The sequence below is a fragment of the Plectropomus leopardus genome, chromosome 1, assembly GCF_026936395.1.
Source record: "Plectropomus leopardus strain MGB_pleo_1.0 chromosome 1, ASM2693639v1, whole genome shotgun sequence".
Classification (NCBI taxonomy): Eukaryota; Metazoa; Chordata; class Actinopteri; order Perciformes; family Serranidae; genus Plectropomus; species Plectropomus leopardus.
In genome coordinates, this window is record NC_142176.1 from 5607033 (window position 1) to 5622054 (window position 15022).

At 39.2% G+C, this 15022-nt stretch overlaps 1 protein-coding gene across 24 annotated transcripts in view; it reads left to right on the top strand.

Moving 5' to 3' along the window:
- The window catches only part of madd (MAP-kinase activating death domain), an 86804-nt gene that overhangs the window by 13684 nt on the left and 58098 nt on the right, over positions 1–15022 (top strand). For all 24 annotated transcript variants that reach the window (XM_088088868.1, XM_088088319.1, XM_088088620.1 and 21 more), the window contains exons 2-7: positions 782–999; positions 2535–3176; positions 8217–8520; positions 9935–10066; positions 10640–10753; positions 13249–13329. In XM_088088868.1, the coding sequence (XP_087944994.1) occupies positions 941–999; positions 2535–3176; positions 8217–8520; positions 9935–10066; positions 10640–10753; positions 13249–13329 (1332 nt within the window). In that variant the 5' untranslated portion in view covers positions 782–940. The remainder of the gene's footprint in view (positions 1–781; positions 1000–2534; positions 3177–8216; positions 8521–9934; positions 10067–10639; positions 10754–13248; positions 13330–15022) is intronic.

Below are 15022 nucleotides of genomic sequence, written 5' to 3' on the forward strand. Positions count from 1 at the left end.
GCAAAAGTCACACAATAAAACTAACTAACTGATGGAGGCAACAGTCGCCCAGCAGCTTGCGTGTTGAGCGACGTAAAATTACTGTTTTTGTCAGCAGAGTCAGCAGAATAGATAAATTTAAGTTCTCTGCTAGAAAAGTGTGTCTGTTTGGGAGTACTCTGCATTGATTAGGTAAATTAGACTTTGATTATACTGCACAGATTGTGTCTGTAAATGAATGTTTTAAAAACGTTTTTCTGTTGTTAAATGCAGACCGCTTTTACCTCCATCTTTAAAATTTTTTGTTTTCTGTTCTCCGTGGAGGCATGGGAGAAAATCAAAGTTTTCCTCACAAATTCAACATAACTCAGGATATACAAATGGTCATTTTGGGGGTGAAGTATTCCTTAATTTCCCTGTATGAACCATCTGCTGCTGTGTGCTGTTAGAGGGCTTTTGTGACATCATTACTGAAAGAAGTAGTTGATGAGACAGGTACGAGGAAAGTGGTGACTGCTGCAAAACTAGAGTAACAGTGCACAGTTTTTTTTCTAGTCTTTGACATTTAAAAAAGTCAAGCCCATAAAGCATACGGCCATATTTAGCCCAAGTTTGCAACTGAAAGATCATGTGGTTGCTCTGCGGTTTGTTGTGGTAGTAGAGCAGATTTCTTCATAATGCAGCCACATTGTTTCATTTGTTTACACCCCAGTGTTTATTTTTTTTAATTGCATCTATAGAAACACACCTTAAACAAACACACCTCCAATTTAATTTCCCCCATCTTTCTCTTGTGTTGCAGGTTTGACTCCGTCGTTTTTCGAATCACTACAATGATAATCAAGGAGCTACGTTTCACCTTTACACCCGAACTTTCCCAGCTGTGATGGAAAGGCACCACTGACTCCAGAGGGAACATCAATCCTGGATGCCGTGACGTACGGGACGTGGTCGATCCAAGATGGAGAAAAAGAAAATGTGCCCTCGCCTTCTCGACTACCTGGTGGTAGTTGGTGCAAGGTAAGGATTTAAAAAAGACTTTAAACAGCAATTTTATTTTAAAGGAGTATGAGTCAGCCTACTCATGAGGGAGGTTATATATTTCCTTTGACATTCTTGAACCTTGAAAACAAGTTTATGGTGCCATGATTAACTTTCTAGAGTCGTACAAATTCAAGCTCAAAGGATGTGTGAAGCACCTGGTGGCTTGCTGTTGGATAAGCGGACACACTGAACTCGCTGGTATTTTAATAATCTGCTCGTACTCTGCAGAAACTCATCAACACTTCACCCTTAACACTGCTTGTCTTGCACTGTGGCACTGATTTTTTTTGGTCTGAATGCATTGTTTTGGAAAACCTCAGTCGTGACATTTGATTGTTTCAACAGTTGCCGTCATTAACACTCCCGAGGTTTTTGCTTTGGAGTTGATGCCGCAGTTACTCCCATATGATGTAGCATGCATAATGAAGGATAGTAGCACATTGTTTCAATCACAGCAGCCGCAGGGGAAAAGGATGATTCACATGAACTCAGTGAAATCAGAGAACTGTCCATTCAGCCACAGTTTTTAGAGCCAGTCACTGAATATCTCTACGGGAATTTGTAGGGATTTAACTGTTTGCTGTGTAAAGATATAATGGGTTAATAAAGTCCCGAAGTCATGCTGCCTTTGTGTGTGTTGTAATCTGAGCTTCTCTGTTTGTCGTGTTTCCCTGTGACTGTATCCCGCCTGCTAGCTCATTGCTGCTGTTCTGCTCTGAGCTCAGCGGTTACCACTGATAATACCGTAAATAAGACCCACTATTTCATAGCTGAAGTGTAACACAGTTTAACACCGTCAGCTCTGTCAGCACTGTTAGCTGCTCACCACCAGCTCAGCCACCTCCATGTTTAGAGCCCTACGCAGACAAATATGCTCTTAATGTTGTATTCAGCTCCTTAAACAGGGTTCGCACACTCATGGCAAACCTGGAAAAGTCATGGATTTCACAATCATGTTTTCAAAGCCTGTTGAAGTCATGTCGTTAGTTAAAATCATTGCAAGTGTTGGAAAAGTCATTACATTTTGTTGTGTGAAATTACATTTTTGCAGTAATCTTCCATTCCTGGACCTCTTTTTGTTTTTGTTTAATAGGTCCGCCAGTTGGTGATGCCTTTTCTGCATTATATTTGTCATGTTCAATGTCTGACAGAAACTAAATATTTAAACCAAAATTAACTCTTTAACTCACTTAGGAGTAAAAGGAACCTTTAAGCTTTACAGAAATAGTGATTTGATGTATATCGTGATATAAAACGATATCGACTGATATGAAAAAATTATCATGATAAGACTTTTTTCCGTATCGCCCAGCCCTATGGAAAAGTTTTGAAATTTTGTCCATATAAATATTTGGGAATCCTTCTTTGAAATTAAGAATTTAAGTATGCGTCTCTCATCACTGACCACTTTTTTGTTGAGAACAGAGTTTTTAAACCACACAGACGTTATGATGGTCAAAGAACTACGACTACTTTAAAAACAAAACAAATGTTTGTCATTTCTCCTCCAGGCAACCAAGTAGTGACAGTGTGGCCCAGACGCCTCAGCTCCTCCGCCGCTACCCGCTGGAGGACCACCACGACTTCCCGCTCCCACCGGACGTGGTGTTTTTCTGCCAACCAGAGGGCTGCCTGAGTATACGCCAGCGTCGGGTCAGCCTCCGTGACGACTCCTCATTTGTTTTCACGCTGACGGACAAGGACTCAGGAATCACCCGCTATGGAATCTGCGTCAACTTCTACCGCTCTTTTCAGCGCGGCCATCACCGAACTCGTGGGGACAAGAGCGGCCACACAGAGACAACAGCGCAGGCGGCGGACACCGCTAGTGAAGGGTCTGATGGTGGCGGCGGAGGTCCAAAGTCCACTATATCTCCACCTGCTAATGCTGATTCTGCACCTCCGCCTGCCTCTGGAGAAGAGAGCGGGCCTCCGAGCGCCGAGCTAAATGCCGGCAAGTCCCCACAGCACAGACGGAGCGCTGCTAAGCTGGCGGCCAGGAACCGCAACAGCACGCTGACCTCGCTGTGCATACTCAGCCATTACCCGTTCTTCTCCACCTTCAGGGAATGCTTATATATTCTCAAGAGGCTGGTGGACTGCTGCAGTCAGAGGCTAACTCAACGAGCGGGGCTCCCTCGCGCCACACAGAGGTGAGGATTAAAATTAGCTTTTTTTTTTTCTTACTTAACTCATTGAGTGCCAGCCCTATTATATAATGGAAAGTGGCTTGTGCCAGCTTTTCTGGTCATTTTGAGTCATCTTTCAAGACCCACAGAATATTTTGCACAAAGACTCTGAAAACACCAAATAGCTCAAATGAAAGGAGAAACTCTCTTTTTCGTCATGGAAAAAAACGTTTGTTTGCACCTTGTTCAATTTTTGATTTATCTGAAGTTGAACAGAGGCGAGTTTCATCAAAGAGGCCACTTTGTTTCTAGAAAGCTGAGAAAAATGCATTTTTGTGAAAGGGAGTCTGTCGAGCAAAACAGTGATTTGAATGTTATAATTTTGCCTTCAATGACATAAAAGACATCTGAAAATTGTATTACAAATGTGTGTAAATGTGTAACTATGCAAAGTACAGCACAATGCAACAAATTATGGCCCAAGTTCAGAGAGAGAAAACCCAAAAAATAGAACCGGAGTCCAGTATTTGGGCGACCGGGCCTGCTTTGTACACTGTTGGAGATCCATGAGAGTTTCTTCAGCATCCACTGGCGAAACTGGCCACTTGACCCTCTCTGATTTTTGGGGGGCAGTTCGTAGCTTCGTTGCTGTAGTTTCGAATCACCTCCGTACAGATCGGTACTTTCTCTACGCTCTCTGATCCCGTCTACTCCACTTCATGCTTTGATCTACCGTCTTTTGTACTACAACTACAAATCTCAGCACCCCCAAAATTACACACAGGGAGCGTGAGCGCGCCTCCATGTGCCAGCTGCCGGAAACACACTTTGACTTATGGCACTCAAGCGCTTTTGAATGACGTATATATACGTCAGTGGCACTCAATGAGTTAAGATTTATTGTGATGCTTTAAATATTTTTCTTGTACCTTTTCACTCTAGCACACATTGAAACTATAACTTTCAGCATTAAATCCTGATGCAGTCTGAACGTAATACGTTTTTTTTCTTTTCTCACTAATCATGTGCTGCTATTTTCTTCCTTCGACAAACTCTAGTCAAGCTGTTTCCTCTCAGTCACGGTTTAAAGACCACACTGTTCAAATAAGTCAAACTAAAATTCAAAATCATAGAGTAAATTTCTCTGCATTCATTTGATTTCCAATAAAGACATTCTGGTAAGAATTGCCTCACCTTGTTAAAAAGGACTTCAAAACTGTTCTAAAATTAAAAAAATTATGAAATTTTGAACATGTGATTAATTGTGATTTACTATTGAAATTCAGCGATAAATCTCAAATTAAATAACAATTTCACTGCCCTAATTAAAACATACGTGTACTGTTTTATTTGTCCCTGCTTATGGATATTTAACTTTAAAGATGATTCATCAAAGTTCTCTGGGCTTCTATGAAGATAAACTTTATATACTATAAATAATTAAATTTGTCTGATTGCTATGAAAATACTAAACGCATTTATGCATGACTGATGATGAACATTAATTGCTTTTGACACTTCATGACCTTTTGTGTCGTGTCACCCTTCGGTCAAATGTCAACTTTGATCACAAATTCTCGCCGTAAGGCAGATTGCCATGAGCACATTCATATCACGAAGGGCGTAAAGCCTTTGATTTTAATCATAAATATGGCGTTTACTCTCACACCATCAATAATTAGTCATTGATTTGGTCAGTAGATGTGCAGGTTTTGGACTGTGGGCTCTAAGTCTTGTTTAATGAAATATGGCCCTTATAAATCTGTACATAAACCACAGCTGCAACTATCAGTTATTTTTTTGTTTTTGATTAATCTGTTGATTATTTTCTCAATTAACCGATTCGTTGTTTGATCTATTAACCCTTTCAAACCTGGAACGACCAACCTGTGCTGCCTTCAGACACCTTGCACTTGCATTTAAACCTTTGAAATCAATAAGAGTTAATAATTAAAAAAATAGGGAAAATCTCCAGAATAATTATTATAATTTTTATTGACTATTTCATTTACATTTTAATATATCATTATTTTGTTTTGTTATCTTTAAAATAACAACTTTATTTACTTTTATTTTTACATTTCAGGTAATTTTCTTGTAACCTGTAAATTCTTTCAGTAATTTTTTAAGAAATCAAGTCAGGTTTTAAAGGGTTACATTTCTGAAAATGTTGAAAAATGTCCGTCACTGTTTCCCAAAGCGTAATATGACATCCTTTAATGTCTTATTTTGTCCACAAGCCAGAACAGAAACCAGAAAATATTCACATTTAAGAAGCTGGAATCAGATAATTTTGACTTTTTATTTCCTCAAAAAAATCACTCGGACTGATTAATTAATTAACAATTAATTAAACATAAAATCAGTTGGTGATAATTTAATAGTTGAAACCTAATAGATGTATCGATCATCTAATATAAACACATATACCCTTTTAAAAAGAATGGGGATTAGGATTGCTTAAAAACTCAAGAAAACGCATGCTTCATCATCTGTAAGCTGCTGAATAACATCATTGCATTCATGCTGATATGAAATTGCATGCAAATTAGCAAGCACACAAATGCAAGGATGATACAGTTGCTTAAAATCCTTTTTCTGTTATGGTTTAAAATTCTCAAGGCTAGAAAAGTTTGCAAAAATAGCACAGATTTGATGTTTTTTTCAGTGCTCCTGCTGATGTTTTCTGCAGTGCCTACTGCTTTCTCTCTCCCCCATCTGCTTCTCCGGTTGTCCACCTGTTATGTGTATGTTTGTGTTGCAGAAATGATACAAGAGCTTTTGTCTGTGGCTCCATGCAGTTTTGCAGGCCATCTGCAGCTCGTGTCATGTTTTCACAGTACACTTGATGCTATCACACTCCACCTCGATGATAAATACTCACAACCAAAATATTCGCAGCGCACTTAGAAGGTTTTGTATTACAGCAAATATTATTGAATCCAGTGGTACAGGTTCAGCTGAGGTACAAAGAGAGTTTCTAAGAATAGTAAATGTTATATAATCATGTATGTGAAGTAGTGTATTTGGGTTTAGTTCAGTTGGATACATGTACATTTTGTTGATACTTGAGCTGCTTTTTATTTGTATCACTATAAAAGTTTAAAAAGGATGAAACCAAAAAATGAAAGTGTGAAGAAGCTGTTTGGTAAACCACATAACATTATGAAGAAATGGCATTAAGCACAATATTTTGCTTAGTAGACTTGAAGCAAAGTGATTATCAAACAATATGAACATTTTTTTCCTAATGAACCACCAGGGTTGATTGACTAATTTTTTATTTAAGATGCAGCTCTTTGTATTTGTTTTTCTGTTGCCATGGGTGACACGATAAATTGCAGTTTGGGCGTGGCAGACTGTTAATTAGGCTGTCACTTCACACTGGCTTAGGCCCAGCATGACTGTTGGTCGCATATGTTTTTCTCCAGTTATTTATTTATTACTGTAGAGCCAATGCAATTTTTCCTTTCGTCATTCCTACGAGGGATTTTAGGAATCTGTAAGGCACAATTAATCTCACACCTTCAGCTTTTTTCCCTTTTTCTCGTGAAATGCGGCGGCGGATCCACATATCATCAATACAGATCTGTGGTTCCTCTGACAGCCTCGAAAAGGCCATTCGAGCCAAAGGCTGAACAGACCTGAGAATCTATTTTCCCCCGACATGGTTGGTTGAAAAGTGGCGTGGCGATGACAGAGAATGAGGAGAGCCATTGCATAATGGCTGCGAGCGTTTTGTGCTATGGCGGCTCTGACAGATTGAGGTCTCTGGCTGCCTTTGGGTAGCAGCTGCAGTTGGTGGGAGGGCTCCAGAGGACTAATGATTTATCTCCCTCCTTGCCACACACGCACCGAGTATACACTCTCGAGAGGGTTTATTGACACCGTGTGTGTGTAGAGTGGAGGGTTTTCACATCGAAATTTCAATAATTGCTTAAGAGCCTCTCCTGTGTTTTCAATCTGTAATTTCGCTGGTCATTTACCAAGACCTTGTGGTTGCTGTATAATAAGTATAAGTATAATATTAACCCTTTTCTTTTTTTGATAATTTTGGCTGTGTTCATGCATATGGCATACAATTTTGCAAGATTGTGTATATTTGTTTGGTCTTTGATTTTCCAGCTCAGCTCCTACATTCAGACTGTTAAGAGCAAAAAAACGAGCGATTGAAACCCATTCAAACTGCAATTTTTGATCCCACATCCATCAAAGCATTAAAAACATCAATTGTATATTTCTGGGTGTCATTCTGGGCTTTTGCCTTAGAATTTGTCATTTTTACTATTTTCCACCTCGTGATGTCATTTTTACCATATTTGGCATACGGAGAAAATCCAAGCTATTTCTACTAGGTGCACTGTCACAATCAGTGTTGCTGCAAATCACTGACATATCCCAGGCTGTGATCATCAAAAACAAAAAATCTACTTTGCATGTTGTATACTGAAAATAATTAATTGGGTCATCTAAAGTGGAATCATGACAAAAACATGCATTAAAAGGGTTAAAATTCGACAAAATACGAGTATAAATGTGGTGTTTAAGTGTGCACTATATTCCCCTAATGGAGGCATCGGTGGTGGAGTAAAACGACTTTTTCTCAGTGGAGTCTGGTGTTTTTTTTTATATAACAGCTTGAAATCCCTGTCAGGAAGGGCTGTCTTATGACAAGATAAAGCAGTGAAAATATTCTAAATCTAGCATTAAACGGATATTGTTTTTTAGGCGTAAAACTAATCAATGAAGGCAGAGTTTGCTCAGCGCCATTTGATTATATGTTGCAGTTTTCTACCCTGAAGTTATTGTTAATAAACAGTTGATCTAAATCATAGACGGTATAAATAATATAGGTTTATAGAAACTTGCTGAAAGAGGGCATATCTCCACCTGCCATGGAGGAGACGGACATACTTCTGTCAATAAATCGATTCCCCCCGGTGCTTGTTAACTGGGACAAGGACACTTCTCCAGTCAAAGGGTCTAATCGAACTATGACCGTAGCGTGACTAAACATGTAAACGTACTGACTCTGAGTAAACATTTTGTTTGTGTCCTTCGCAGGGACACCATGTGGCGGGTGTTCACCGGGGCGCTGTCGGTGGAGGAGAAAGGCAGCCAGCTGCTGGCGGACCTGCGGGAGATTGAGTCCTGGGTGTACCGGTTGCTTCGTTCACCTGTACCAGTGGCGGGTCAGAGGCGTGTGGATGTGGAAGTCCTGCCCCACGAACTCAAACGGGCTCTCACCTTCGCCCTGCCTGACAACTCTCGCTTCTCCATGGTCGACTTCCCCCTGCACCTGCCCTTAGAGCTGCTGGGCGTGGACGCCTGTCTCCAGGTCCTCAGCTGCGTCCTGCTAGAGCACAAGGTATCACATGAGCCTGCCTCTGTTTTCCTGTCATGACCTTTTGTGTACTGTATGAATATTTGAGACCAGGAAAAGATGTGTGGCTGGTTTCAGCTGAAACCAAATCACCAGTGGGATGTTTTTTTTTAAAGACAGGGAGAAAGGACAAGCTATTTTTAGTATGTTGTGATTGGTCAGTGGTTTCCTCTGGAGTCCAGCTGCGTGTCCTCGTCTGGATATAAAACATTCTTGAGAAATGTCCTGAGTGACCTTCATCAGACATTTGCTGGTTCATCTGGGCTCACTGAAGCCATTTCCCTGCAGAGTGGAGAAAGCATGGTGGGTAAAAAGTGACTAAAATGAAAGACTGTCTGTCTATCTCATCTTTAACGTGAGACGAGCATCAGGAGGGATGTAATGGAAATCCTGCCGGTGTTGTGTTGCTGTTGGTTTACTGTGACATTGATGCACAGGCTCATTTACAGCTAACCTAAATACAAACACCATCCTGCTGCAGAAATGCTGTTTTCTTGTCAGTGTGTCTCAAATATAGAAGTTATCTGGGCCCCCTTTAGCTTCCCACACCCAAAAGACGTCCGTGAGCAAATTCATCTCAATATACAGACTGGTCAAAAAGTTTTCTTAAATTAGGTCGACCACTGCAAATACATCTTTGACCTGTATCTAAACCCTGCCATCTTGTATTCATCCATTTTGGGTTTTTTGGAGATGAATTCAATACATCATTAAATTTAGTCAGGCTGAACTAAGTGCTGTCTGAAAGCTTTCAGAGTGACTTCCTTTCCTGCACATTGTGTCGCCAAATGAATTTTTCATAAAAGCTCAGGGTTTTTTTTAATACTGCCGTTATGAAGCCGAGAGAAAATTGGGGTGTTCACAGCTTTATATCACAGTAAAATAGAGCAAATATGACGGTTCATACAAGGTGCTTAAAGTATTCGAATTGGGCACTAATTCACCAATTTAACTCTTGAGCAAGAGTCCTTTTTCTCTGTTTTCTCTGGTCATCTAGCACCAATTTCAAAAGTATTTGCGTCTTTTTACTGCATAGACATCCTCGTGTTATGTGAGGGCCTTCTTTATTTAGAGCACTGGACCGTTTGTTGTACTGATAACTGACTGAGTTTTTTTTTTAACTTTACAAACTATAGTGTCACAACTGCTGACAAGCAAAGTCCTTGAATTTGACTTGCCCTAGTCCATACAAACCCTTAAATATGGATACATGTGACTATTAAGTGTGTGAGCACCAGAGGAAGAAGTCAACTAGCTGTGTAACTGTCTATTAAGATGTGACAGTTTGAACAGAAAAGGGAAGTGAACACCCAACACAAGGTTATGTTGAAACAAGAACAAGAAAACAAGAAAAACAAAGTTTTTTTTTACTGTTTTTTCATTTTTCTTTTTCTCTCAGGTCATTCTTCAATCCAGAGATTACAATGCTCTGTCTATGAGCGTCATGGCCTTTGTGGCCATGATCTACCCTCTGGAGTACATGTTCCCCGTCATCCCCCTACTGCCAACCTGCATGGCCTCTGCTGAACAGGTAAACATGTAAACGTCTGTGTAAAGTGAGAATTAAAATGTGTTCTGAGTTTGTCACATCACAGATATATGTATAATTAAACATCTGACCAAATTTTAATGACCTAAAAAAAACACCAGGTGTGTGAAAGAAGGTCTTAAAATGGTGAAAAAATGCACACTGTTCTCTGACCTGAAACACTGGGGGCGTGTCCGCTGGAGGAGCGGAGGCCACGCCCAATCGCAGTACTATGCTAATGATGCTTTTCATACTGCTTCATTGTCAGGGGCGCGGTTATGCTGAGTATAGCTCCAGTGTGTCATCGAGCTATGGTTTTAGGCCTGCCCAAAAAATCTTAAAACAGGGAAATAGTGAAAAACAGTCAACTGTCTAACTCCACAATTCAGTACTATAGTGTCTTTGTAACATTTCGAATGTGTTTTGAAACAAATCTCTGAATTCTCTTTACACAGACTTTAACATGTTGTATAAACATATTTCAATAAAGTTGATGATTTCATGCCATTTTCTTTTTGCTGTCTGTTGTTGTGACATCATATTGTTGCTAACTGGTATGTTTTCTCCTCCCTGCAGCTCCTTCTTGCTCCCACTCCTTACATTATAGGTGTACCAGCCAGCTTCTTCCTCTACAAAGCTGATTTCAAAATGCCAGATGATGTTTGGCTCGTGGACCTTGACAGCAGCAAGGTCAGTAATCAGCCGCGTCCTGAGGCATTATGTTGCCCATCCAGTTCTCATGAATGAAATATCTCAAGAATGTTTAGATGGAATTTCTTAAAATTTAGCACAAACACCCACTTTTTTTGGTCGAAGGTCAAGGTCCCTGTGACCTCATCTTTCGCATGAATGTGATACTTCTGGAGAACACCTACGGGGAATGTCTTCATATTTGGCACAAACATCCATTTGAAGGATAAACATCCCTCAAATTGTTGTGAAAGAGATATCTCAAGAACTATGTGAGGGAATTTTTTTGGCACAAACATTGACTTGGACTCAAGGATGAACTGAATAGAATTTGGTGGTCAACGGTCAAGGTTCACTGTGACTTCATCTGTCTCATTTTTATGAATGTGATACTTCTCAAAAACACCTAGAGGGAATTTCTTCAAATTTGGCACAAACATCTACTTGGACTCAATGATGAAATGATTTTTTTTTTTTTTTGGTCAAAGGTCAAGGTCCCTGTGACCTCATCTGTCTCATTTTTATGAATGTGATACTTCTCGAGAACACCTAGAGGGAATTTCTTCATATTTGGCACAAACATCCATTTGAAGGATACACTGCTTAGATTTTGGTGATCAGAGGTCACTGTGACCTTGCATCCGTTCAGTTGTTGTGAAAAGAGATATCTCAAGGACTATGTGCGCGAATTTCTTCAAATTTGGCACAAACGTCCACTTTGACTCAACAATGAACTGTTGAGATTTTTTTGGCCAAAGGTCAAGGTCCCTGTGACCTCATGTGTCTCATTTTTATGAATGTGATACTTCTTGAGAACACCTAGAGGGAATTTTTCATATTTGGCACAAACATCCATTTGAAGGATGACCTGCTTAGATTTTGGTGATCAGAGGTCACTGTGACCTTGTATCCGCTGCATGCTTGTGAAAGAGATATCTAAAGAACTATTCGAGGGAATTTCTTCAGATTTGGCACAAACATTTACTTGGACTCAAGGATGAACCGATTAGAATTTGGTGGTCAACGGTCAAAGTCACTAACATTGTGTCTGTCTAATTCTCGTGAAGTCAATATCTTAAGAATAGCTTGCAGGAATTTTCTCTAATTTAGCACAAATGCACAAATGAGTTTGTTGATCAAAGGTTAGAAGTCAAAGTCATCTTACAAAACATGTTTTAATTAAAAATCGACCAAAAATGGTCAAGAATTTAGACGCTAATTATGACAAAAATGTAACAGAAATGTCTAAGAGGATAACATGAAGAAATGATGACATTTTATACTCAAAAGGTCAAAGATCAGCTTCAGTGTGACATCACAATGTTCTGCAGAAACTCTTTTCTGGACATTACTTGGCATCTTAACTCAGGAACAGAAAGAGAAATAAACACAAGCAGAGATATTAGGTCAGATACTGAATTTGTGACACTAATCTCAGGTCTCCAACATGAAGATGTGTGTGAAGCATTCATCTGTTAGAATATGTACTTTCTTTGCAGCAGCATCCGTATTTGAAGCATAACTGTAATGGCTACATATTGGTCTAGCACAGTGATGTCAAACTCAAGGCCCGCGGGTCAAATACGGCTCACAGTGTAATTATATTTGGCCAACGAGATAAAATCAAATGTCTATTAGAGCTGGCCCGCCGGTATATAGCGCATGCACTGGTAATAGTACAAATCCCAGAATGCACTGCAAGTGCATTGGCACATCAATCAAGATCTGCAAGCGTCCCCTCCTCCTCTGTTGACAGTCATCGGCAACCTCATGCTGTCAGTCACCTCGGGCAAATTTAAGCTATCTCTCCCAAAAAATGGCCAAAAAAAAGGTGGACTTTGAAAACAGGAGCTTTCTAGACAGGTGGGAGGCAGAGTATATGTTCACGAATATAAAGGACAGACCTGGTTGGATTTTCATTTAAGAAAATTATATATATATATTTTGGTTGTTTTGTTGTTGGCCTGTGAAAAAAGGTTTCCACTGAAAATTAACTTGAAAGGCTACAGATAGAGCATACAATTTTTTTATTTTATTTATTTAAATAAAAATAAGAAACGGATGCCACTGATGTGTCTTTTATTTGTAATTTGATTGCTCATGTGTTTATAATATTAATAAGCTTTGTTTGATCCAGATTCCATGTTAAAGCAAAACGTTTGTTTCCATATGAGTTTATCATTATATATCTGGAGAGAAGGGAAAACATGCTCAATTGTAGTCAAATTTTCAATAAATATTGAGTCTGGTCTGGCACTTTGTCCCAGTTTTTAATTTTGGCCCACTGTATTTGAGTTTGACACCCCTGCTCTAGACCAACACTGACTTGCAGATTTGCAAATTTCCCCACTGTGGGGCTGAAAAAGGATTATCTTGACTGGATGGCAAAGGCAATTCTAATTTCTTGATGTCTGATTAAGCTGACAGAAAATCTAATGTTTAAAAACTGTTTTTCTTTCACATCTAAATTTTGACGGTTTGTTTTATGCCTCCAGGTTATAGCACCCACCAATGCAGAGATTCTACCGCCTCTTCCAGAGCCTGAAGCCAACGAGCTTAAGAAACATCTTAAACAGGTAAAGCAAATGATTCAACCGATTCCTCTTAAATTTTGATATTTTCTTATTGTGCTGCACGTCTGCAGCCGGGGCTCAGCCCAAAACCAGTCTGTCTGCTGGAGCCATATACTCTCAGGTGCTTCTCCGGAGCTGACTTTTGATGTTTGCTCCCACGACTGTCAGCTGATTGCACTCTTATATACATGTAAAACTTCTTTTTCAGCAGTGTGAAGAGTAGGGGCTTCCTTCTTCAGCACAGTTGTATGTATTTTTGAGTGTGAGAGCATTTGAAATGGATTTTGTAGTGTACTAACATGAACAAATGTTTTCTTTGTTTCCTGTTTTCTTTGCATGCTCTAGCTGTTGGAGGTAAAATCAGATCCTAGGACACCTGCTCCCCGAGCTAAACCTTTAGTAACGCTGGTAGAAACTAACTTGCCCCTCTAACCCGATTATCTAACCTAACATCAGAACCTGGTTCTGATTCATGGGAGCACCTCACATTTTCCTTTCTCCACACTTAAAGCAACACCAATCATGCAAATGTGGAAACTACTGATATGATAACTCTGTGTGCTCATTTCCTGAGAAAAGTTGGCCATGGCTCAACTTTTAGACGTCACTGGCTGCTGATCAAAATGCCGTAAATCCTTTTACCACTGTAAAAACTAATGCAAAATGGGAAAAAATGAATTGCAGTTATTTTAACTTTAGAGGTTATCTTTCTAATGATTTTCCACGTATATTTACAAACAAGACCAACATACTAAAATAACTTAACATTCACTTTTTAATCACACATTTGAGAGACACTGACACATCACTAGTCCACCACTTTTAATGATAATATTGCATCTTAAATAGTAGTCTTTTTTTTTTTTTTTTTTTACAAATCTAAGGTCAAAGCTTTAAAGTCAGTGTATCAGGATTCCTGCAGATCCATAAAAAATATTGGTTTTGAATTTAGTTCTTTAAATTAAAGCCTTAATTGGTATCAAAATGTCTTAAATAAACCTTTCAAAAGTCCATAAAATGCTATGTTGGATTTATATCTATGTTCTTTTTCTGAAATTGCAATGTGAAACCTAATCCTCCAAAGATAGGGATGTGGTATGATGTAAAGCTCTCTGAGGCAAATTATGAATTGTGATATTGAGCTTTATAGATAAAATTGAAATTATCGTTTTTACATCCTTTTGAGGCATGCTTTGTAATTGGGCAATAATTAACTTTGACTGGACTCAACTAATCTGTAAAGCACTTTGGATGGCCTTTGGGTATGAAATGTTCTAAATAAATAAATTAGCCTTGCATAAAATCTCAAAATAATCGTATCATCTACTTTTCTTAAATAATTTACTGCATGCTTCTTGCAGAGTCCGATCAGGATATTGGAACCAGCAACTCTCATATTTTGTTTCCAGAGCAGAGGATCCACCGTTGCACTGTGGATAACATCAGGGAGTGCAGATTCAATATAAAATGGTTATCAAAGCAAGATTTTGCAGCATCGTTGAAACCAGCACAAGTCAATGTGTTTGAGGCTCGGTGTACTTTATGCAAAAAATTGTTTAAACTCAGCATGAAAAATCAAGGCAGTGAAATCTGACACGCTGAGTGAGAAACACAAAAATGCAAAGAAAACATGCTAAAAAACAGCAGTTATTTCTCAGTTTTCTTTTAACCTTGTCTCCACTACAAGGGAAAAAAA